Genomic DNA, 17,777 nt, shown 5'->3' on the forward strand with positions numbered 1-17,777 from the left:
ACTTTCCCCAGAGGCCCAGAACAGAGATGCAGAATACAATCTTCCTGGTTGCCAAGAGTGTTCCTGGTCAGCCTCCTCTGGTCCTTTCTGAAACCTGCGTGTGGAGCTTGCTGGCTGCAGGAGGCAGGGAGACTGCAAATCCTGCCCACCTGCCCATGCTGCTGCTCATCTCCCTCCCTCCCTCCCTCCCATATCTGGCCCGGTTGCCTTCCAGGAAAGGTGAACATGCAGAGGCAAGGGCTAGCTGCTGGCCTTCTGGAGGAGGCAGTGGAGGCCAGCTCCCTGACAGCTCCACGGTGAGGTCATCCTGTCTCCTCGAGCTGGGCCCCTGCGGCGTGCCCCGATCCCTGCCTTTCCGGCTGGCCTGGAAGAACCCATTCTGCTCTGGGCAAGAACAGGGCCAAGGTCAGAGGCCACAGGTGTTGCTTCTTCCGTGGTCTGTAATGAGCACCGGCTGGAGAGGGCCAGCCCCGGCACACAGAGGAAGGGGCTGGACTGGGGTGATGCGGGGTGAGCCTGCCTGGTCACTTTGTTGGCTAGGACGCTTCCTGTGTTTTCTGTGCCTGGTACTCCGAAGATGCAAGTGCCAATCATTGACCAGGAGGTTCTGCCCAGGGTCTGTGGGCAGTAGGAGGTCAGAGCAAGGCACCAGGCCACTAGAGCAGGTGGGTGCGAACAACTGTTGGCATTCAAGGCTGCCCAGGTAGAGGTCCTGCAGCCAACCCAGTGGGCACAATGGGCTTCAGTGGGGCAGACTGTCCTCTAGCTTCACATATAGTGCTGACCTCTCAGGGCAGCTTGGGGCCCCTGCACGCCCTCTTACTTCCCACACGGAGGGTATTCAGTTCGAGGAAGCTGGGCCTGCTGGGATTGGTTCCCCAGCAAGCAGGGGCTCATTCTCCCAGTCACCACTCCATCTGCACTCACCGGCTCACACCCTGACTCACCAGGACTTGGCTATCAGCCCTGTCCCCTTTGATCTGCCCCTTCTGCCCCCTGCCTTCTCTCTTTCCTGGGCCTGAAATGTCCTCCTCAGGAAGCTGCCAAGCCTTGGAGCATACCTTCTGCGGGAACAATGCAGCACTCGGGGTGGGAGCATTTCCACTGCCTCTCTGGCTACTTCTGTAACCTCATAAGTGGGGAAGAGGGTTAGACAGCAGACAGGGCAGGGGATTAGCACCCCACAAGGTGGCCCAGCTCCACCCAGCCCCTGCCATGCCCTGGACTTGGCTGGCACAGCTGCACTGCTGCATAAAGGCCACGTACAAAAGGAACAGAATGGAACTGTGGCTCCTTGCCTTCCATTTGCACCCTTTCTATAATCCCTAAATATGCACCCCAGTCGCTCGTGCCTGGGTGTGAAGGAGGCCCTTTGCGATCACCTGTGGCTTTCTTGAAAAGCCCCTGAATGGCCAGTGTCACCTCAGGCCTTTCGTCCCTTTCTCCATGTGGAGAAAAGAGTGATCGTGCTTTGCCTTTTGGGACCACATGAGCACACCAAGTCCTGTTTTCTGAGGTTGAGTGGTTAGAAGCACAGAGCAAAGTCTGCCCTGGGAGGGGGAGAATTCGCTATTCTTTCACCTTAGCTCTTGAGTCTTACTCTTCCCTGTCCCTTTCAAGGTTCTACCCTGAATTACTCTTACACAAAACAGCCCCTCTTCAGCAGACCACTAAAAGAAGGGTTTTTACAAATACAAAATTACCACGTCACACGCCTTCCTAACACCCGTTGGTGATGCCCACTGCACCCCCGGTGGAGCCCACCCTCTTGCCTGAGGCCTGCCAGGCCCCATGGATGGCTCCTTGCTCTCCACCCTCCAGGCTGTGGCCATCCTTAAGTGCCCCACGGGGGTGTGTGGAATCTTCAGGGCAGGCAAGGCCTTCTATTTCACTTCAATTCAGATATGTTTGCTGACCCCTTACACATTGTATCCAACACTGTTCTGGGGCCTGGGAACACCACAGTGACCAAAACAAAAGTCCCTGCCCTCTTGGAGCTGACATTCCAGGCAGGGAAACAGGCCCACAAGTAAACAGATACCCTGTCAGGTGGTGACAGCCCCAGGAGGAAGCCTCAGCACTTTGAGGGGACAGAGTGATGTGGTCTCACCTTGTAGGGGAGGCCAAGGGTAGCCTTTGATAAGATGTTTGGGTGGAAACTGGAAGGTGTGAGGAAACAGCCAAAGACTGGGGAGGCAGAGGCCCCAAGGCAGAGTGTTCCAGGCACGTTTCAGAACAACAAGGAGGCCAGCATGGCAGCAGCAAGGGGCAGGCGGGACGAGGTGACTTGGAGAGATCATGGGTCAGGTTCCATGAGATCTTCCGATCAAGGGAGGCTGGGGCATGTTTCGGGCAGAGGAGTGATACCATTTGGCTTAGTGTTCTTGAGGATTATTGTTATATTAAACAAAAAAGTTTGCCAAAAACCCACACACATGTGCACGCAACAGAGGATTTCTCTGACTGGTGTCAAGAATAGGCCACAGAGGGTAGAACAGAGAGGGACACAGAGAAGGGATTGTGTTGGTCTAGGGGAGAGGTGGTTTGGGCCACAGTGTGGCAGAGGAGCTGGTGAGAGCAAGGTCTTGTGGGCCAGGCACAGCCCCTATTTGTGGGCCTTTCAGCTGATTGTGGGAGGGGAGGAGCCTCCTGATTCCTGAGGCCCCTCCTGCCGCAAGATTCTCTGTTGGTGCAGCTGTTCCATGCAGCACCGGTACGGCCAGGAAAATGTGGTCTCAGTCACCCCAGGGCCTTCTCCTGCCCCCCAGTCACTTGTGGCCTGTAAGAGTGCATCCCAAGAGCCCTGGCCAATGGAGGGACCATCTGTGCGAGAACCAGCCACATGTTCTCTTTGATTTGGGTCATAGGTGCTAAGCCTGTCTCACAGCTGTATGCTGTCCATCAGAAGAGACAGCGGCCAGTGTACCCCACGGCAGACAGTGGGTCAGCAGAGCTATCCCCTACATTTCACTAGTGAGAGATGAGTGGGAGATATTTGTATGAAGGAAAGCTCTGGATGGGGAGCCAGGAGGCCTGGGTGCTAGACCTGGTGCTGTAACCAGTTGGCCCTATACCACGGAGACATCACATTCCCTGCCCTCAGTTTCCCCATCTCTAAAAGCTGGGCCTTGAATTAGGTGGTCTCTAGGATCTGCTCCTGACCTGACAGTTGTTGCTCCTAAGACAGCAGCAGAAAGTGCCTACAATGCATGCCGGAGAGCTATGTAGCAGGGCTTCCCACACTCTGTGGCAGAGGACCTCTACTTCCATCAAACACAGCAGAAACGAAGTACTAGGAAAAGGAAGTGCCGCACAGTGCCACCTGCGGTGATGGCCTCTACACGCTGGCTCTGATTCCTGGATGGTGCTCATCCCCAACCATCGCACACCATTCATGGACTGTGCAGATCACGTGGAATAACACCGCCCGCAGTTAGAGTGGTTCCAGGCACAGACCTCATTTATTCTCCAGCTCCATCACTTTCTAAATGTGGGAGCCCCTGGACAAACTGACTAATCTCTGTGCTTCTGTCCCATCACCTGTGAAATGGGGATACTGATGGTATCCACTTCCTAAGGTGGTTGCGAGGATGAAGTTATTTCACATATAAAGTGCCGAGAGTAGTGCCTGCCTCACAGAATTTGCTCCACAAGTGTTTGTGTGTGTTCTTGTAGCTGAAGCTGAGCTGATGAAATTGGGGCTAGATTTGGGGGCTGCAGTTAATCGGGAGGTGGGAGAGGGACACATGCGCTAAAAAAAAGATGCCATTGCCCTCCCTACGCAGTGAGGAAGTGTTTGTGGAAGGCTTTTGGTGCCATCAGGATCTAGGCAGCTGGGCCCTGCTCAGACTGTGTGTGGCACTGCCAATCCTCTGGGGCAGCTCCGCAGTTTGGAGCTCCTTCTGAAGCCATCTGCACCCACCTGCCTGCTCCCCTTGAAGTCACCACATACCTGTAAACATTTAGATGCCACAAGCTGCAGGGGCAGCTAGTCCACTGCTCACTGGCTGGTGAACCTTTTTGCTGTTGAAACTTCCATGACTAGTAGCTACAGAGTCTCTTTTTGAGGCCAGGTGGTGATGGGGTACTCCACTGCCTCTGCAGACAGGTGCCCCTGGAGGGCAAGGGCTACCTCGTTCCTACATTCCCCACTAAGGGTCCAGCACCTAGGAGCTGCCCTTGGGCAGGGACAACCCTGGGAATGTCTGCTAAACAAAGGAGTAGATGAACAGGCCAGTTGTTGGTCTTAGAATATTTTCATTAAGAATTATTTCCCAGCCAGGCGCGGTGGCTCACACCTGTAATCCCAGCACTTGGGGAGGCCAAGGCAGTTGGATCACTTGAAGGTCAGGAGTTCAGGACCAGCCTGGCCAACATGGTGAAACCCCATCTCTTCCAAAAAATACAAAAATTAGCCAGGTGTGGTGGTGCACGCCTGTAGTCCCAGCTACTCAGGAGGCTGAAGCACGAGAATCACTTGAACCTGGGAAGTAGAGGTTGTAGTGAGATGAGATTGTGCCGCTGCACTCCAGCCTGGGCAACAGAGCAAGACTCTGTCTCAAAAAAAAAAAGAAAAGAAAAAATACATAAAAGTTTAAAAATAAAAATAAAAGTATTATTTCCAGCCAGGTGCAGTGACTCACACCTATAATCCTAGAACTGGGAGGGAGGGCGAGGCAGGTGGATTACTTGAGCCTAGGAGTTTGAGACCACCCTGAGCAACATGGCAAGACCCCATCTCTAAAAAAAAAAAAAAAAGAAAGAAAGAAAAAATTAGCCAGGCATGGTGGCACATGCCTATAGTCCCAGCTACTCTGGAGGCTGAGGTGGGAGGATGGCTTGAGCCTGAGACGTTGAGGCTGCAGTGAGCCATGATAGTGCCCCTGCACTCCAGCCTGGGCTCAGTAAAAAGAATTATTTCCAAATGGAAGCCAAGGAGAGAGGATCGCCCAAGTCCAGGAATTTGAGTCCAGCTTAGGCAACGTAGTGAGACCCTGTCTCTAAAACTAAAAATTAAAAAAAAGGAAAGAGACTTATTTCCAACTCACAGATTATGTTTAGATTAAAATAACAAATACTTAGGTACCCAGTTCTAACGAAGCATGGCACTGACTTCTGTGTTTTAATCCATCAAACCTGACAAAGTTAAAGCCCTCTCTGATGGTCCATCATTTCTAGTTATTAGAAAGCCCTTTCAGATCTAGCAGAAACACCCTGTGAAGTCCATTCCTGAGTCCTCATTCCACCATTGGCAGCACTGCCACGTGTCTGCCCTCACCCACCAGCCACGTATGGTCTGTGGCCATGGGCTCACGTTTTGTCTCTGTGGTGCTCACTGTCCCATGGGGGGACTCCAGCCAGCTCCCTGCATCCTTAGCTCTCCATGGTCACCTGTTGCTGTCTGCGGCCAGCCCTGAGGCTCAGGCCCCAGCCCCTCTGCTGTTAGGAGTTTGGTACAGGAATAGGGAAAAGGGAGAGGGCTGTAGCAGGAGCCAGCTCTAAAGATCCTCTCCTGTTGTTCCAAGGAGTCAGTCTTTTTCTGCAGGCAAGCCATGGAAGGATTTTAAGTAGCAGAGTGACACCATCAGACTTCGGCCTTACCAGATTGATTTATCCTGCCTCAAGGGGCCCAAGTCAGGTGGTCAGGAAAGGCCTGGACAATGAGAGCGAGTCCAGGTTGCTGCAGGCTTTTAGGTGAAAGACAAGAGGCCCCAAAGACCTCTTGAGTAGAGATGAGAGGGAGGAGGGAGGAGACCTTTCTAGACCTGGTGAGTTACAGGCCATGAGAAGTGAAAAAGAAGATGGGATTAAGATTTCTGGCTCTGAGGACTGTCCTCCCAGGGCAGCCATAAGCCTAGTCCTTCCAGTCTCGGTGGTCCTTGTGGATTTCAGCTGAATGGAACTGTCCTTTGTGGCTTTGAAGGGTTATGTATCGGGGAAGAGGGACTATCTCTCACCCAAACCAGGACACCTAAAGATAGCAAAGGTTACCTGCTCCCCGGAGAAACCTGTTGCTGGGAGTGTCAGTGAGGCTTGTTAGCAAGGAATGGCCTGCACCATGGGATGCATTGGGCCACCTGGTCCCAGGGGTGCTGTGGTATAAGTGGTGAGGGATGGGGGAGCTGTTGAGAAGGACCAGATGTCCTCTCCCCACCAGGAATGGGTTGAGAGAGCTCCTGAGCACAAAGAGGAAGTTCCTGTCAATTCAAGGAGACCCCTGTGTGAGAAGAAGGGTGGGAAGGCTCCAAAGGGGTTCTTCATGGCAGTGGCTTACATAGACGCTCCTGTCTAGTGTCGGGTAGGAGGGTGGCACTAATGGCTGCTGCCATCTGTGCCAGCTAGCAGCTACCCGCCCCACTCCATCATTGTTATTTATATTACCTAGGACTCTGCTGTGTTGCTGGTGCCAGCCCCTGCTGGGGCATATGGAGGTCATGGAGGACAGGGCATGGGCGCACGAGGACGCAGCTCCATCCAGCTGCTCGCCTGTGGCTTTTTCTGCTCAGGAGTCACGTTTTGGCTGGTGCTTCCCTGATCCACGGGAGCAGATTGAGGAAGGTGGTTTGACCTTCTCCTGTCTCTGCCTAGGGCTTAGTTCTTTCAGAAATGAGCATTGGGATCAGAGTAGGGAATGCTGCTCTGTTGCTATTGGGAAGACAAGGGTCAGAATTACCAAGTTCAAACCGCACCCAGATTTCCCACCTCCTACTTGGAACTCCACTCTAGTGATGGAAATGCTAGTGTATTTTTGGTCCTTTTGGCACTAACTACCCTGTTATCCTTTTCAAGTTTCTGATTCTTGAGAGGCAAGTAGTCTACCGACTGGGAGCTAGGCAGCCTAGTTTGGGATCCCAGCCCTGCTTCTCACTAGCAGCATGACCTGGGGAGGTTACTTAGCCTCTGTGCACCTTAGTTTCCTCAAGTCTGAGGTGGGAATAATATTACCTACTTAGCAAGGTTGTTGTAAGAACTAAGTGGCTTAATAGATAGATACAATGTATTTAGATAGGTATCAGTTATCTATTGATAACAATATTACCTTCTTCCCAGGGTTGTTAGAACTAAGTGGGTTAATAGATACAATGTATTTAGATAGGTATCAGTTATCTGTTGCCCTTGTAACAAATCACTGCCCCAACAGAGTGCCTTAAGATGGCAACATTTATTTTGCTTGACTTTGCAGTTTGCGCAGGGCTTGGTGGAGTTGTCTTTTTGCTGTTGTATGTAGCATCTGTTTGGACAGCTTAACTGGGGCTGGAGGATCTATTTTTGAGATGGCTCCTTGATGTGGCAGAGAAGTTGGTACTACCCCTTGGCTGGGTGCTCAGCTGGGCTGTGAACTGGGACCTTGAGTCTTCTCTCTCCACCAGCTGCTTGGGCTTCCTTACAAAATGGTCGCTCGGTTCCACAAGTAAGTGCCCAAAGAGAATAAGGTGAAAGTATTTTTATAACCTCAGAAGTCATGAGGTTCCCTGTTCTCTATTAGTCACAGCAGTCGTGAAGGCTCACCTGATTTCAAGAGGAAGAGAGCTTCTGTGTGTGGAAAAGTGGCAAGGTTCCAGAAGAGCATGGAAGGTGAAAGATAATGTGGTGGCCATTTTTGGAAAATAAAATCTGCCATAGGATAGGTTTTGGCATATAGTAAACCTCAATAAATGTTTGCTACCAGTAGATTAAAATCATCATCTGCATTCCTCATCCCCGACTCCTCTTCCTTAAAGGGGGTGGTAGTACTGCATAGTGGTTAAGTGCATCTGCTCTGGAGGCAAGCTGCTAGGGGCCAAAGCCTGGTTCAGCCCTTACAGCTGTGTGATCTTGGACAGATTGCTTAACCTCTTGACAAATTTATTAAAAGATACAAACCACCAAAGCTTTCTCAGTAAGAATAGAAAACCTGAGTGGCTCTATATGTACTGAAGAAGGTTAATATGTAATAAAAACTTTCCTAGAAAGAAAACTTCAGGCCCAGATAGCTTTCCTGGTGAACGCTGTACATTAGGGAATAAATTATACGAATTTGACCCAAAGTCTTCCAGAAAATTGAAAAGGAGGAAATATTTTCTAGCGCATTTTATGAGACCAGCATTACCTTCATACCCAAACCAGCAAAGACATCACAAGGAAAGAAACATCAGACTAACATTCTGCGTGGATATAGATGCAAAAAATTGAAACAATTTTAGCAAATGCAATAATATATAAAAAGGATAATACATCATGACTAGAGGGACTTAGCTCAGGAATGCAGGGTTGGTTTAATGTTCAAAAACCAATCATTGTAATTCACTATATTAACCAAAGGAGAAAGAAAAACCATATACAGACTGACTGTCCCTTTTCCAAAATGCTTGGGGCCAGAAGTATTTCTGATTTTTAATTTTTTTCAGATTTTGGAATATTTGCATTATACTTATTGGTTATTTCTAACCTGAAAATATGAAATCCAGAATGCTCCAGTGAGCATTTTCTTTGAGTGTCATGTTGGTACTCAAAGAGTATGGAATTTTGGAGCATTTGGATTTCAGATTTTCAGATTAGGGATACTCAAGCTGAAATCATCTCAAAGTAGACAAAGTGTTTGACAAAATCCAGCTCCTATTCATGGTAAGATCTCACAACAAACTAGGCATAGAAAGGAATTTCCTCAGCCTGATAAAGAGTATCTACGAGAAACTTCTAGCTTACATCATACTGAGTGGTGAAAAACTGCATGCTTTTCCCCTAAGATGGGGAATGAGACAAAGATATCCCTTCTTATCACTTTTATTCAGTATTGTAAGGGAGGTTCTAAACAGTGCCATAAGGCAAGAAAAACAAAAGGCATCTGGATTAGAAAGGAAGAAATAAAACTGTCCTTATTGTCAGACAACATGATCTTCTGTATAGAAAAGCTCATGACATTTACAAAAGAGGCTACTAGACCTTTTAAGTGAGCTTATCCAGGTTGCAGGATAGAAGGCCAATATATAAAAATTAGTCATATTTCTGTATACTAACAACAAACAATTGGAAATTGAGATTAAAAGGCAACTTCATTTACAGCAGCATCGGAAATATGAAAGGCTTCGTGATAAATCTAACAAAAGATGTGTCAGGTCCATATACTGAAAGCTACAAAACATTACTAAGAGAAATTAAAGAAGATCAAAATAAACTGAGAGATATACCATATTCATGAGTTTTTAAGATGTCTCATGGATAGATTTGGCATAATTTCAATCAAATCCCAGCAGGCTTTTTTTAAAGTAGAAATTGACTATTTGTTTGTTTGTTTATTTATTTATTTATTTTGAGACAGAGTCTCATTCTGCAGCCCAAGCTGGGGTGCAGTGGCGTAATCTTGGCTCACTGCAGCCTCCACCTCCTGGGCTCATGTGAGTCTCATGCCTCAGCCTCCTGAGTAGCTGGGACTACAGGTGCGTGACACCATGCCCGGCTAATTTTTGTATTTTAGTAGAGACCAGTGGGGTTTCACTTTGTTGCCCAGGGTGGTCTCGAACTCCTCAGCTCAGGTGATCCACCTGCCTTGGCCTCCCAAATTGCTAGGATTACAGGCGTGAGCCACTGCGCCTGGCCTGTTACTCTTGAGACAGGATCTTGCTCTGTCACCCAGGCTAGAATGCAGTAGCATGATCATAGCTCACTCTAGCCTTGACCTCTCAGGCTCAAGTAATCCTCCCACCTCAGCCTCCTGAGTAGCTGGGACTATAGGTGCAAGCTACCATGCCCAGCTGATTTTTATACTTTTTGTAGAGATGAGGTCTTAGTATGTTACCCAGACTGGTCTTCACTCTTGACTTCAAGCGATCCATCCACCTCAGCCTCCCAAAGTGCTGGGATTATAGGCACATGCCACCATGCCTAATTTTTTTACTTTAAAAAAAATTTTTTTTGTAGAGATAGGGTCTCACTATATTCCTCAGGCTGGGTTTTTATTGATTGATTGATTGATTGGACTCCTAGATTAGGGACAAAGAAATCGACTAATTCTGAAGTTTATATGGAAGTTCAAAAGAACTGGGCTAGCCAAAACAACTTTGAAAAAAAGATGAACAAAATTGGAGGATTAACACTACCTGGTTTTTTGTTTTTTTCTTTTTCGAGACAGAGTCTCGCTCTGTCCCCCAGGCGGGATTGCAGTGATGCGATCTCCATTCACTGCAAGCTCCGCCTCCTGGGTTCACGCCATTCTCCTGCTTCAGCCTCCCTAGTAGCTGGGACTACAGGCGCCCACCACCACACCTGGCTAATTTTTTTGCATTTTTAGCAGAGACAGGGTTTCACCATGTTAGCCAGGATGGTCTTGATCTCCTGACCTCGTGATCCGCCCACCTTGGCCTCCCAAAGTGCTGGGATTACAGGCGTGAACCACTGTGCCCTGCCAACATTTACCTGATTTTAAGACCTGTAAAGCCACAGTAATCAAGGCATTGAGGTATTGATGTGAAATCTTTGTTTTTATTTTCCTTTTTTAAAGACAGTGTCTTTCTGTGTTGTTCAGGCTGGCTTGAACTACCAGGCTAAGGTGATCCTCCCACCTCAGCCTTCTTAGCAGCTGGGACTACAGGCTTACACCACTGTGCCTTGATGTGGAATCTTTTTTATTTTAATTTTTTTGTAGAGACAGGATCTCACTGTGTTGCCCAGGCTAGTCTTGAACTCTTGGGCTCAAGTGATCCTCCCCGCCTTGGCCTGATGTGAAATCTTTATGACCAGGAGTGAGGCAAAGATTTCTTAGACATGATATCAAAAGTATTAATCCATAAAAGAATAAATGGATAAGTTGGCCTTCATCAAAATTTGTAAAACTTCTGTTTCAGTGACCTTTGAAAGGCGCTGTTAGAAAAAAATGAGAAGAGAAACCACAAAGGGGAAAAGATTTGCAGATCATCATGTATCTGATAGACTTGTATCCAGAGTATATAAAAGAGCTCTCAATTTAATAATAATAATAATAATATAATAAACAAAGAAAAAGGTGAAAGATCTGGACACTTCAAAGAAGATACACAAATGGTAAATAAACATGTGGAAAGATGTGCAGCATTATTGTTAGGAAAATGGATGTGCCTGGTCCTGGTTGCTCATGACTGGCAATTCAAGATCAGAAGGACCTTTTGCAACCCAGCAGGCCTTTGAGCCCTGTCAGTTTCCTGTCCCTTGCATGGTTGTAAGCCTTACACATTTGCTTCCTGCCAACTGTGCAAATCCCAGTATCAAAACATTAGATTTTTTTTTTTTTTTTTTTTTTTTTTTTTTGAGACGGAGTCTTGCTCTGTCCCCCAGGCTAGAGTGGTGGCGCAATTTTGGCTCACTGCAACCTCCGCCTCCCAGGTTCAAGCGATTCTCATGCCTCAGCCTCCTGAGTAGCTGGGATTACAGGCACCTGCCACCACATCTGGCTACTTTTTGTATTTTTAGTAGAGTTGGGGTTTCATCATGTTGGCCATGCTGGTCTTGAACACCTGACCGCAGGTGATCCGTCCACCTTGGCCTCCCAAAGTGCTGGGATTACAGGTGTGAGCCACCGTGCTCAGCCCAAAACATTAGATGCTTTATCTTCCTTCAGGTGGATCATTTACAATGCGGATTTACAGATTTCTCTCAGATTCACTTCTTCCCAATCAATGCATCATTTCTTGATGCTGTTGTTTACTGTGTGTATCAGTAGAGTCTCAGGATTATTGTGACAAACCCAGCTCAGACTCAAATGGGATCTCTTTATCAGCTTGGATTTTGGAAATTAAGGGGTAGATTTCAGGCACAGCTGAATTCCAGAGGTGCAGCTGGTGTTAGTGTTATCTCTTGGTTATTGTTTTGTTCTCTGCTGACTTCCTTCTCAGGCAAGTTTTCCCCATGCGGTGGCAGAGGCAGCCGCGAGCAACAACAGGGAAAGAGCCCCTCCTTCCTAATTGGCCCAGGAACAGTTTCAAGTTCAGCTGTCACTGGCCGGACTTGGGTCAGCAGCCATGCCTGAACCAATCCCTGGGCCCAGGGGAGACGAGGGGCTCATTGCCAGGCCCAGGTCACCTGCCCGGGAGCCAGGGGTGGAGTCGGCCAGAGCCAAACAATGTGGACAGAGAGCAAGGAGGGGATGTTCTACCCAGACAGATGGCCCAGTGTTGCTGGGGGAGGAGGGCGTGGCTGTCAGCAGGGAAGAGATGGCCCTGCACCAGGGAACAAATCCAGTTGTTTTTAATTTTTAACTAAGTAGGATGTTAATATGCTTCCAAAAGTCAAAGGATTCAAAAAGTGTCCATCTACACTGTTCCTTATAGCCCTTGTAGGACGACTGATTTCATTGACTTCTCATTTTTCCTTCCTGTGTTTCTTTTGGTAAAGATAAGTTGATGTATTTATGTTTTCTTGTTTCCTCCCTTTTGTACACATTAGAGAGCATATTATTTGTACTATTTTGTACTTGCTTTTTTCACTTTTCAAGAGAAAGGAAAACATTTGTAACCAGCTTTGCTAATTCTTGCCGTTATCAGTACACAGCATGGAGGTTGATTTGAAGATGACAGGATGTCCATGTGAGCATATGAAGGGACTGCCAGGCTTTTCTTCTGCCGAACGGTGTCTTTATGCTCTTAAGCCTGGGTGCCAAGTGAATCTCTCTCCTCTTCCAATGCAGATGGCGGCAGCTATGCCATCCACGACTCCCAGGCCCCCAGTCTCAGCTCTGAGGGCGGGAGTTCCCCCTCCAGCCCCGCACACAACTGGGAGATGAATTACCAAGAGGCAGCAATCTACCTCCAGGTGAGTATCTCCAGTCAGGCCCTGGCGGTTCTCTGCACCTATTGGTGGGGTGGGGCAGCCAGGACTCTGTTAGGTGCCCAGAAATTCAGTTCCAGCGGCGGTTCATGCTGCTGCTGCTGCTCGTGTGTGAGCTTCAGGTTCGTAAGATGGGCTGGCTGACCTGACTGTGCTCATAGGGGAAAACTGCCGTGCACCGGCTTGTCTTCAGGCCCCTGTTTGGGGCTGTGCTAACCCCCACAATTTCTGGAGTCTGTCCACTCGGCCTTCCCTGCCACCCTCTCTCTTCTCAGGGCACACTGAGAGGCCACATTCTCAGGAGGGAATTCTTCTTTACATACTGAATGCTGTAGCTTTATTCCTGTTTAACTTGTTGCTGCTTTCCTGTTTGCCATTTTAGGATTCTTTTTTTTATTTTTTATTTTTGTGTGAAAGGTGAAAGTAATACATGCTTATTACAATAAATTTAGATACAAAAAAGAATGAAGAAACATTCACCTAAGGCAGTCACTGTCAACATTATTTCCTTCCAGGTTTTAAAAAAAAAAATGTGCTATAAGAATAATATATCTGTTTTCCAAAAAAGTCATATGGTATGTGCAATTTTATATTCTGCTTTTTTTTTTTTTTCTTTTTTTCTTTTTTTGAAGACAGTCTCCTTCCATCACCCAGGCTGGAGTTGGATTGTAGTGGCTTGATCTTGGCTCATTGCAACCTCTGCCTCCCGGGTTCAAGCGAGTCTCCTGCCTCAGCCTCTGGAGTAGCTGGGATCACAGGCACGTGCCACTATGCCTGGCTAATTTTTGTATTTTTAGTAGAGATGGGGTTTCGCCATGTTGGCCAGGCTGGTCTTGAACTCTTGACCTCAGGTGATCTGCCCACCTCAGCCTCCCAAATTGTTGGCGTTACAGGCATGAGCCACCACACCTGGCTATTTAAATAGCTTTAAATTATATCAGGTAAACTATCCTAATTTACTTAACCTGATAATCTTGAATATTTTCCCTTATTGTAAATTATAATCCAAGGACAATCTATCCATAGCACCCCCACCCCCTTACATCTAGGATTATTTTACTAGGAAAGTAAAAGAAATGGAAAGTCTAAGAAATGGAATGACCGGGTAGAAGGAATCAACAGTTTTTAGGTCCTTGATGTTTATCATGGAATCCTCTCCACAGGAAGTATTGCCTCTTTACTGACGGCCCCACTGGCGGTGACATTTTAACCTTAATCTTGCCAATCTTGTCACTATAAGATTTCAGTTTCTGGTTTGCATTAAGAGTTTGGATGAGGAAATAGACTTTTTCTTAAGTGCATTCACATCATAATTTTCCCTAATCTTTCTTATCTGAATCAGCTCTCCACTGCAAGTATTTGTTTTGTCATTTAAAAAAGATTTAGTGAAATTCAAGCCTGGGCAACATGGCAAATCCATCTCTGGAAAAAATACAAAAATTAGCCAGGCGTGGCATGTGTACCCTCTAGTCCCAGCTGCTTGCAAGACTGAGGTGAAGGTGTCGCCTGACTGTGGGAAGTTGAGGCTTCAGTGAGCCATGTTTGTGTCACTGCACTTCAACCTGGGTGACAAAATGAGACCCTGTCTAAAAAAAAGAAAAAAGATGTAATGAAATTTAGACATTTGTTTGATGGTTGTTCAATCGTTTGTTTCTCATACGTTCATGCAGCATCATATACACCTAAACGATTGTGTTTTGTTTCAAGTTAAGGCAACAGAATGTTTTAGGAAAATTGTCCCAAGCTCAGGCATGCTTGTTAATGATCTAGCGAGGATGTCTTTTGCACATCGCCTTCTCTGAGGCTAGATAAGAGCGTGGGATTGGTCAGAACACAGACTTAGAATGGCTGAAGCTCTAAGGATCCTGATCATTCCTCCTTTTCCTAAGCAGGTGAGGACATTGGTAATGAAAATATGAGACTTTAAAGGGCACCTGCTAATCTTTGTAACAAGCCTCTGAGGCTGCAGTGATCATCTCCCACTTTACAGATGTGGTGACTGAGACTCAGAGGGGCCAAATGATGCCCAAGGCCACCCAGCTAGGGAGTTGCAGAGCTCCACATTTAAACTGTTTAGCCTCCAGATAATATTTTTTATTCTGTGTGCTGTTGCATCACTTATGAACTGACCGTGTGCATCTCCTTGAAAATGGGCCATGTATTTGTGGAAAAAAAGCAGTTATGGAACAGCTGGTGTTGTATGATCATTTTAAATTGATGTCATACAGCAACATATGCATGCGGGTATGTATGTGTACAGATATCTATACATATCTGGAAAGTTGTTTAATATTAAAGATGATTATCTCTGGCTGATGGAATTTTTACTACCTTACAAATTTAAATTGTTTAAATTATTTTACCAAAAATGCATTTTTTAAAAAAAATGTAAGAAAAACTTGGATTTCTTTGAACAGTCACAGTCATTCATAGCTGTTCCTGGAGGATGAGATGGCCTGTTTTTGTTGAGACAGACTCTCACTCTATTGCCCACGCTGGAGTACAGTGGCGCGATCTCGGCTCACTGCAACCTCCTTCCAGGTTCAAGCGATTCTCCTGCCTCAGCCACCCAGGTAACTGGGATTACAGGCACCTGCCACCACGCCCGGCTAATTTTTGTATTTTTAGTAGAGACGGGGTTTCACCATGTTGGCCAGGCTGGTCTCAAACTCCTGACCTCAAGTGATCCACCCGCTTAAGCCTCCCAAAGTGCTGGGATTACAGGTGTGAGCCTCTGTGCCCGGCTCAAGATGGCCTGCCTTTTCACACTTGCAGCCAGGCTATAGGTCCTGCAGTGAGCCAGGTTGCTGGTGTGCGTGGATAATTGGCCCTCGCTGCTTTGAGGGTATCTGGTGCCTGCAGTTTCCCCTCTTCCCACATTTTACCTGTTACCTGTTAACTCATCCTCTGGAGCCACGTGCTCAGCAGTCCTGGTGCCTTTGAAACAGTACTCATTTCTATGTGGACTTGGACCCCAGGGAGCAGAGAGCAAAGGCCTAGAAGTCGCTGCAACTGGCCTTCCTTATTTTTCCAAATCTAGTTTATGATCAGCAGCCAGGAAACACTCTGCAAACTGCAAGCAGGGCCTTTCCCAGAATAAGTTTGTGAGAATGGGCCGAGCATGGTGGCTCACACTTGTAATCCTAGCACTTTGGGAGGCTGAGGTGGGCGGATCACTTGAGCTCAGGAGTTCAAGACCAGCCTGGGCCACATGGTGAAACACTATCTCTACTAAAAATACAAAAATTAGCCAGGTGTGGTGGTGTGCACTTGTCATTCCAGCTACCCAGGAGTCTGAGGCAAGAGAATTGCTTGAACCCAGGAGGCGGAGGTTGCAGTGAGCTGAGATTGTACCACTGCATTCCAGCCTGGGTGACACAGGAAGACTCTATCTCAAAAAAAAAGAAAAAAAATATTACATAACATATAAATATATCAAAATATCACATTGTACCCCATATACAATTATTATTTGTCAATTGAAACAAGGTAGGGTATGGGGAATCCTGAATTAAGTAAACGTATAGTAGCAATACGCCACTGTGCAGCTCCTTTTTTTTTTGGAGACAGGGGCCCAGGCTGGAGTATAGAGTATAATAGTGTTCAAGTGATTCCCCTGTCTCAGCCTCCCAAGTAGCTGGGACCACAGGCACATGCCACCATACCCGGCTAATTTTTGTATTTTTAGTAGAGATGAGGTTTCACCATGTTGGCCAGGCTGGTCTCGAACTCCTGACCTCAGGTGATCCATGCAGCTCAGCCTCCCAAAGTGCTGGGATTACAGGCATGAGCCACTGTGCCTGTTCTGGGTAGCTCTTGAAGGGCGTTAAAGGGTCTGACTAGGCAGGGTTATTGGCTTCCTTTTTTCTGGTAATGTTCATATAACTTATGATAATAGCAAATACCTGTAGTGAGCTGACTGTGTGGCAGACACCACTCTAAATGCCTTTCAAATGTCCTCACCTTTCTTCTTCACAACAGCCCCAGGAGGAAGCACTAATGTTAGTGCCTTTACCGTTGAAAAAGCTGAGCCTCAAGGGCGAAGGAACCTTCCCAACATTCCTCAGGGAAGGAGTAGAAAGCCAAGGCTCAGCTCATGTGGTTCCTCTCAGGCTCTTTACACTGAGCCTTCTTTTTTTTTTTTTTTTTTTTTTTTTAGACAGAGTCTTGCTCTGTCGCCCAGGCTGGAGTGCAGTGGCACGATCTGGCTCACTGCAAGCTCCGCCTTCCGGGTTCATGCCATTCTCCTGCCTCAGCCTCCTCAGTAGCTGGGACTACGGGCGCCCACCACCACGCCTGGCTAATTTGTTTGTATTTTTAGTAGAGACGGGGTTTCACCATGTTAGCCAGGATGATCTCAATCTCCTGACCTCGTGATCTGCCCGCCTCGTCCTCCCAAAGTGCTGGGATTACAGGCGTGAGCCACCGAGCCTGGCCTCTGAGCTCTTTACACTCTGCTGGGCACTCCTAGAGGGAGAACTTGGCCTCTGAGGGGACTCATGCCTGTTTCTCTTTATCTCCTCCTAGGACCTTTCTTCTTTTTTTTCTTTTTCTTTTTTTTTTTTGAGACCAGATCTTGCTCTGTGGTCCAGGTTGGAGTACAGTGGCATGATCTTGGCTCACTGCAGGTTTGACCTCCCGGGCTCAAGTGATTCTCCCATCTCAGCCTCCTAAGTAGCTGGCACCAGGGGTCTCACCTTGTTGCCCAGGCTGGTCTCAAACTCATGGGCTCAAGCAATCCTCCTGCCTCAGCCTCCCAAAGTGCTGTGATTACAGGCATGAGCCATGGCACCCAGCCCCTCCCCTCTTTTTTAAGAGATGGGGTCTTGCTGTGTTGCCCAGGCTAGACTTGAACTCCTGGCTCAAGGGATCTTCCCGCCTTGGTCTCTGGAGTAGCTGGGATGTCACTACACCTGGCTGTCTCAGGACACTTTGGTTCCTCCAAGTGGTTTTTAAGAAGCAGCAAGTCTCTTGAGCCCATCAGCAGGCAGGAGTGAGACTTG

The 17,777-nt window shown here is 47.5% G+C and overlaps 1 protein-coding gene and 2 long non-coding RNA genes across 36 annotated transcripts in view; 2 read left to right on the plus strand and 1 right to left on the minus strand.

The window, feature by feature from the left end:
• Positions 1-17,777, plus strand: part of TPCN1 (two pore segment channel 1) — a 75,430-nt gene that overhangs the window by 25,019 nt on the left and 32,634 nt on the right. For 22 of the 34 annotated variants that reach the window (XR_013401476.1, XR_013401477.1, XR_001448220.3 and 19 more), the window contains one exon: positions 12,635-12,759. Coding sequence is in view for 20 of the 34 variants with exons in the window: in XM_077955256.1 (XP_077811382.1) it covers positions 12,635-12,759 (125 nt within the window). In the remaining 14 variants the exon portion in view is untranslated. Of the gene's footprint in view, positions 1-12,033; positions 12,534-12,634; positions 12,833-17,777 lie in introns of those variants that run through there. The other 12 variants (XR_013401478.1, XM_077955259.1, XM_077955261.1 and 9 more) reach the window with 7 other exon arrangements.
• Positions 13,372-14,214, plus strand: LOC144333110 (uncharacterized). The gene is made up of 2 exons (XR_013401482.1): positions 13,372-13,536; positions 13,668-14,214. It is a non-coding gene; the product is annotated as an uncharacterized LOC144333110 (long non-coding RNA).
• On the minus strand, positions 13,612-16,356 carry LOC144333113 (uncharacterized). The gene is made up of 2 exons (XR_013401485.1): positions 16,311-16,356; positions 13,612-14,899 (listed from the first exon to the last, which is right to left on the minus strand). It is a non-coding gene; the product is annotated as an uncharacterized LOC144333113 (long non-coding RNA).

The sequence above is a fragment of the Macaca mulatta genome, chromosome 11, assembly GCF_049350105.2.
Source record: "Macaca mulatta isolate MMU2019108-1 chromosome 11, T2T-MMU8v2.0, whole genome shotgun sequence".
NCBI lineage: Eukaryota > Metazoa > Chordata > Mammalia > Primates > Cercopithecidae > Macaca > Macaca mulatta.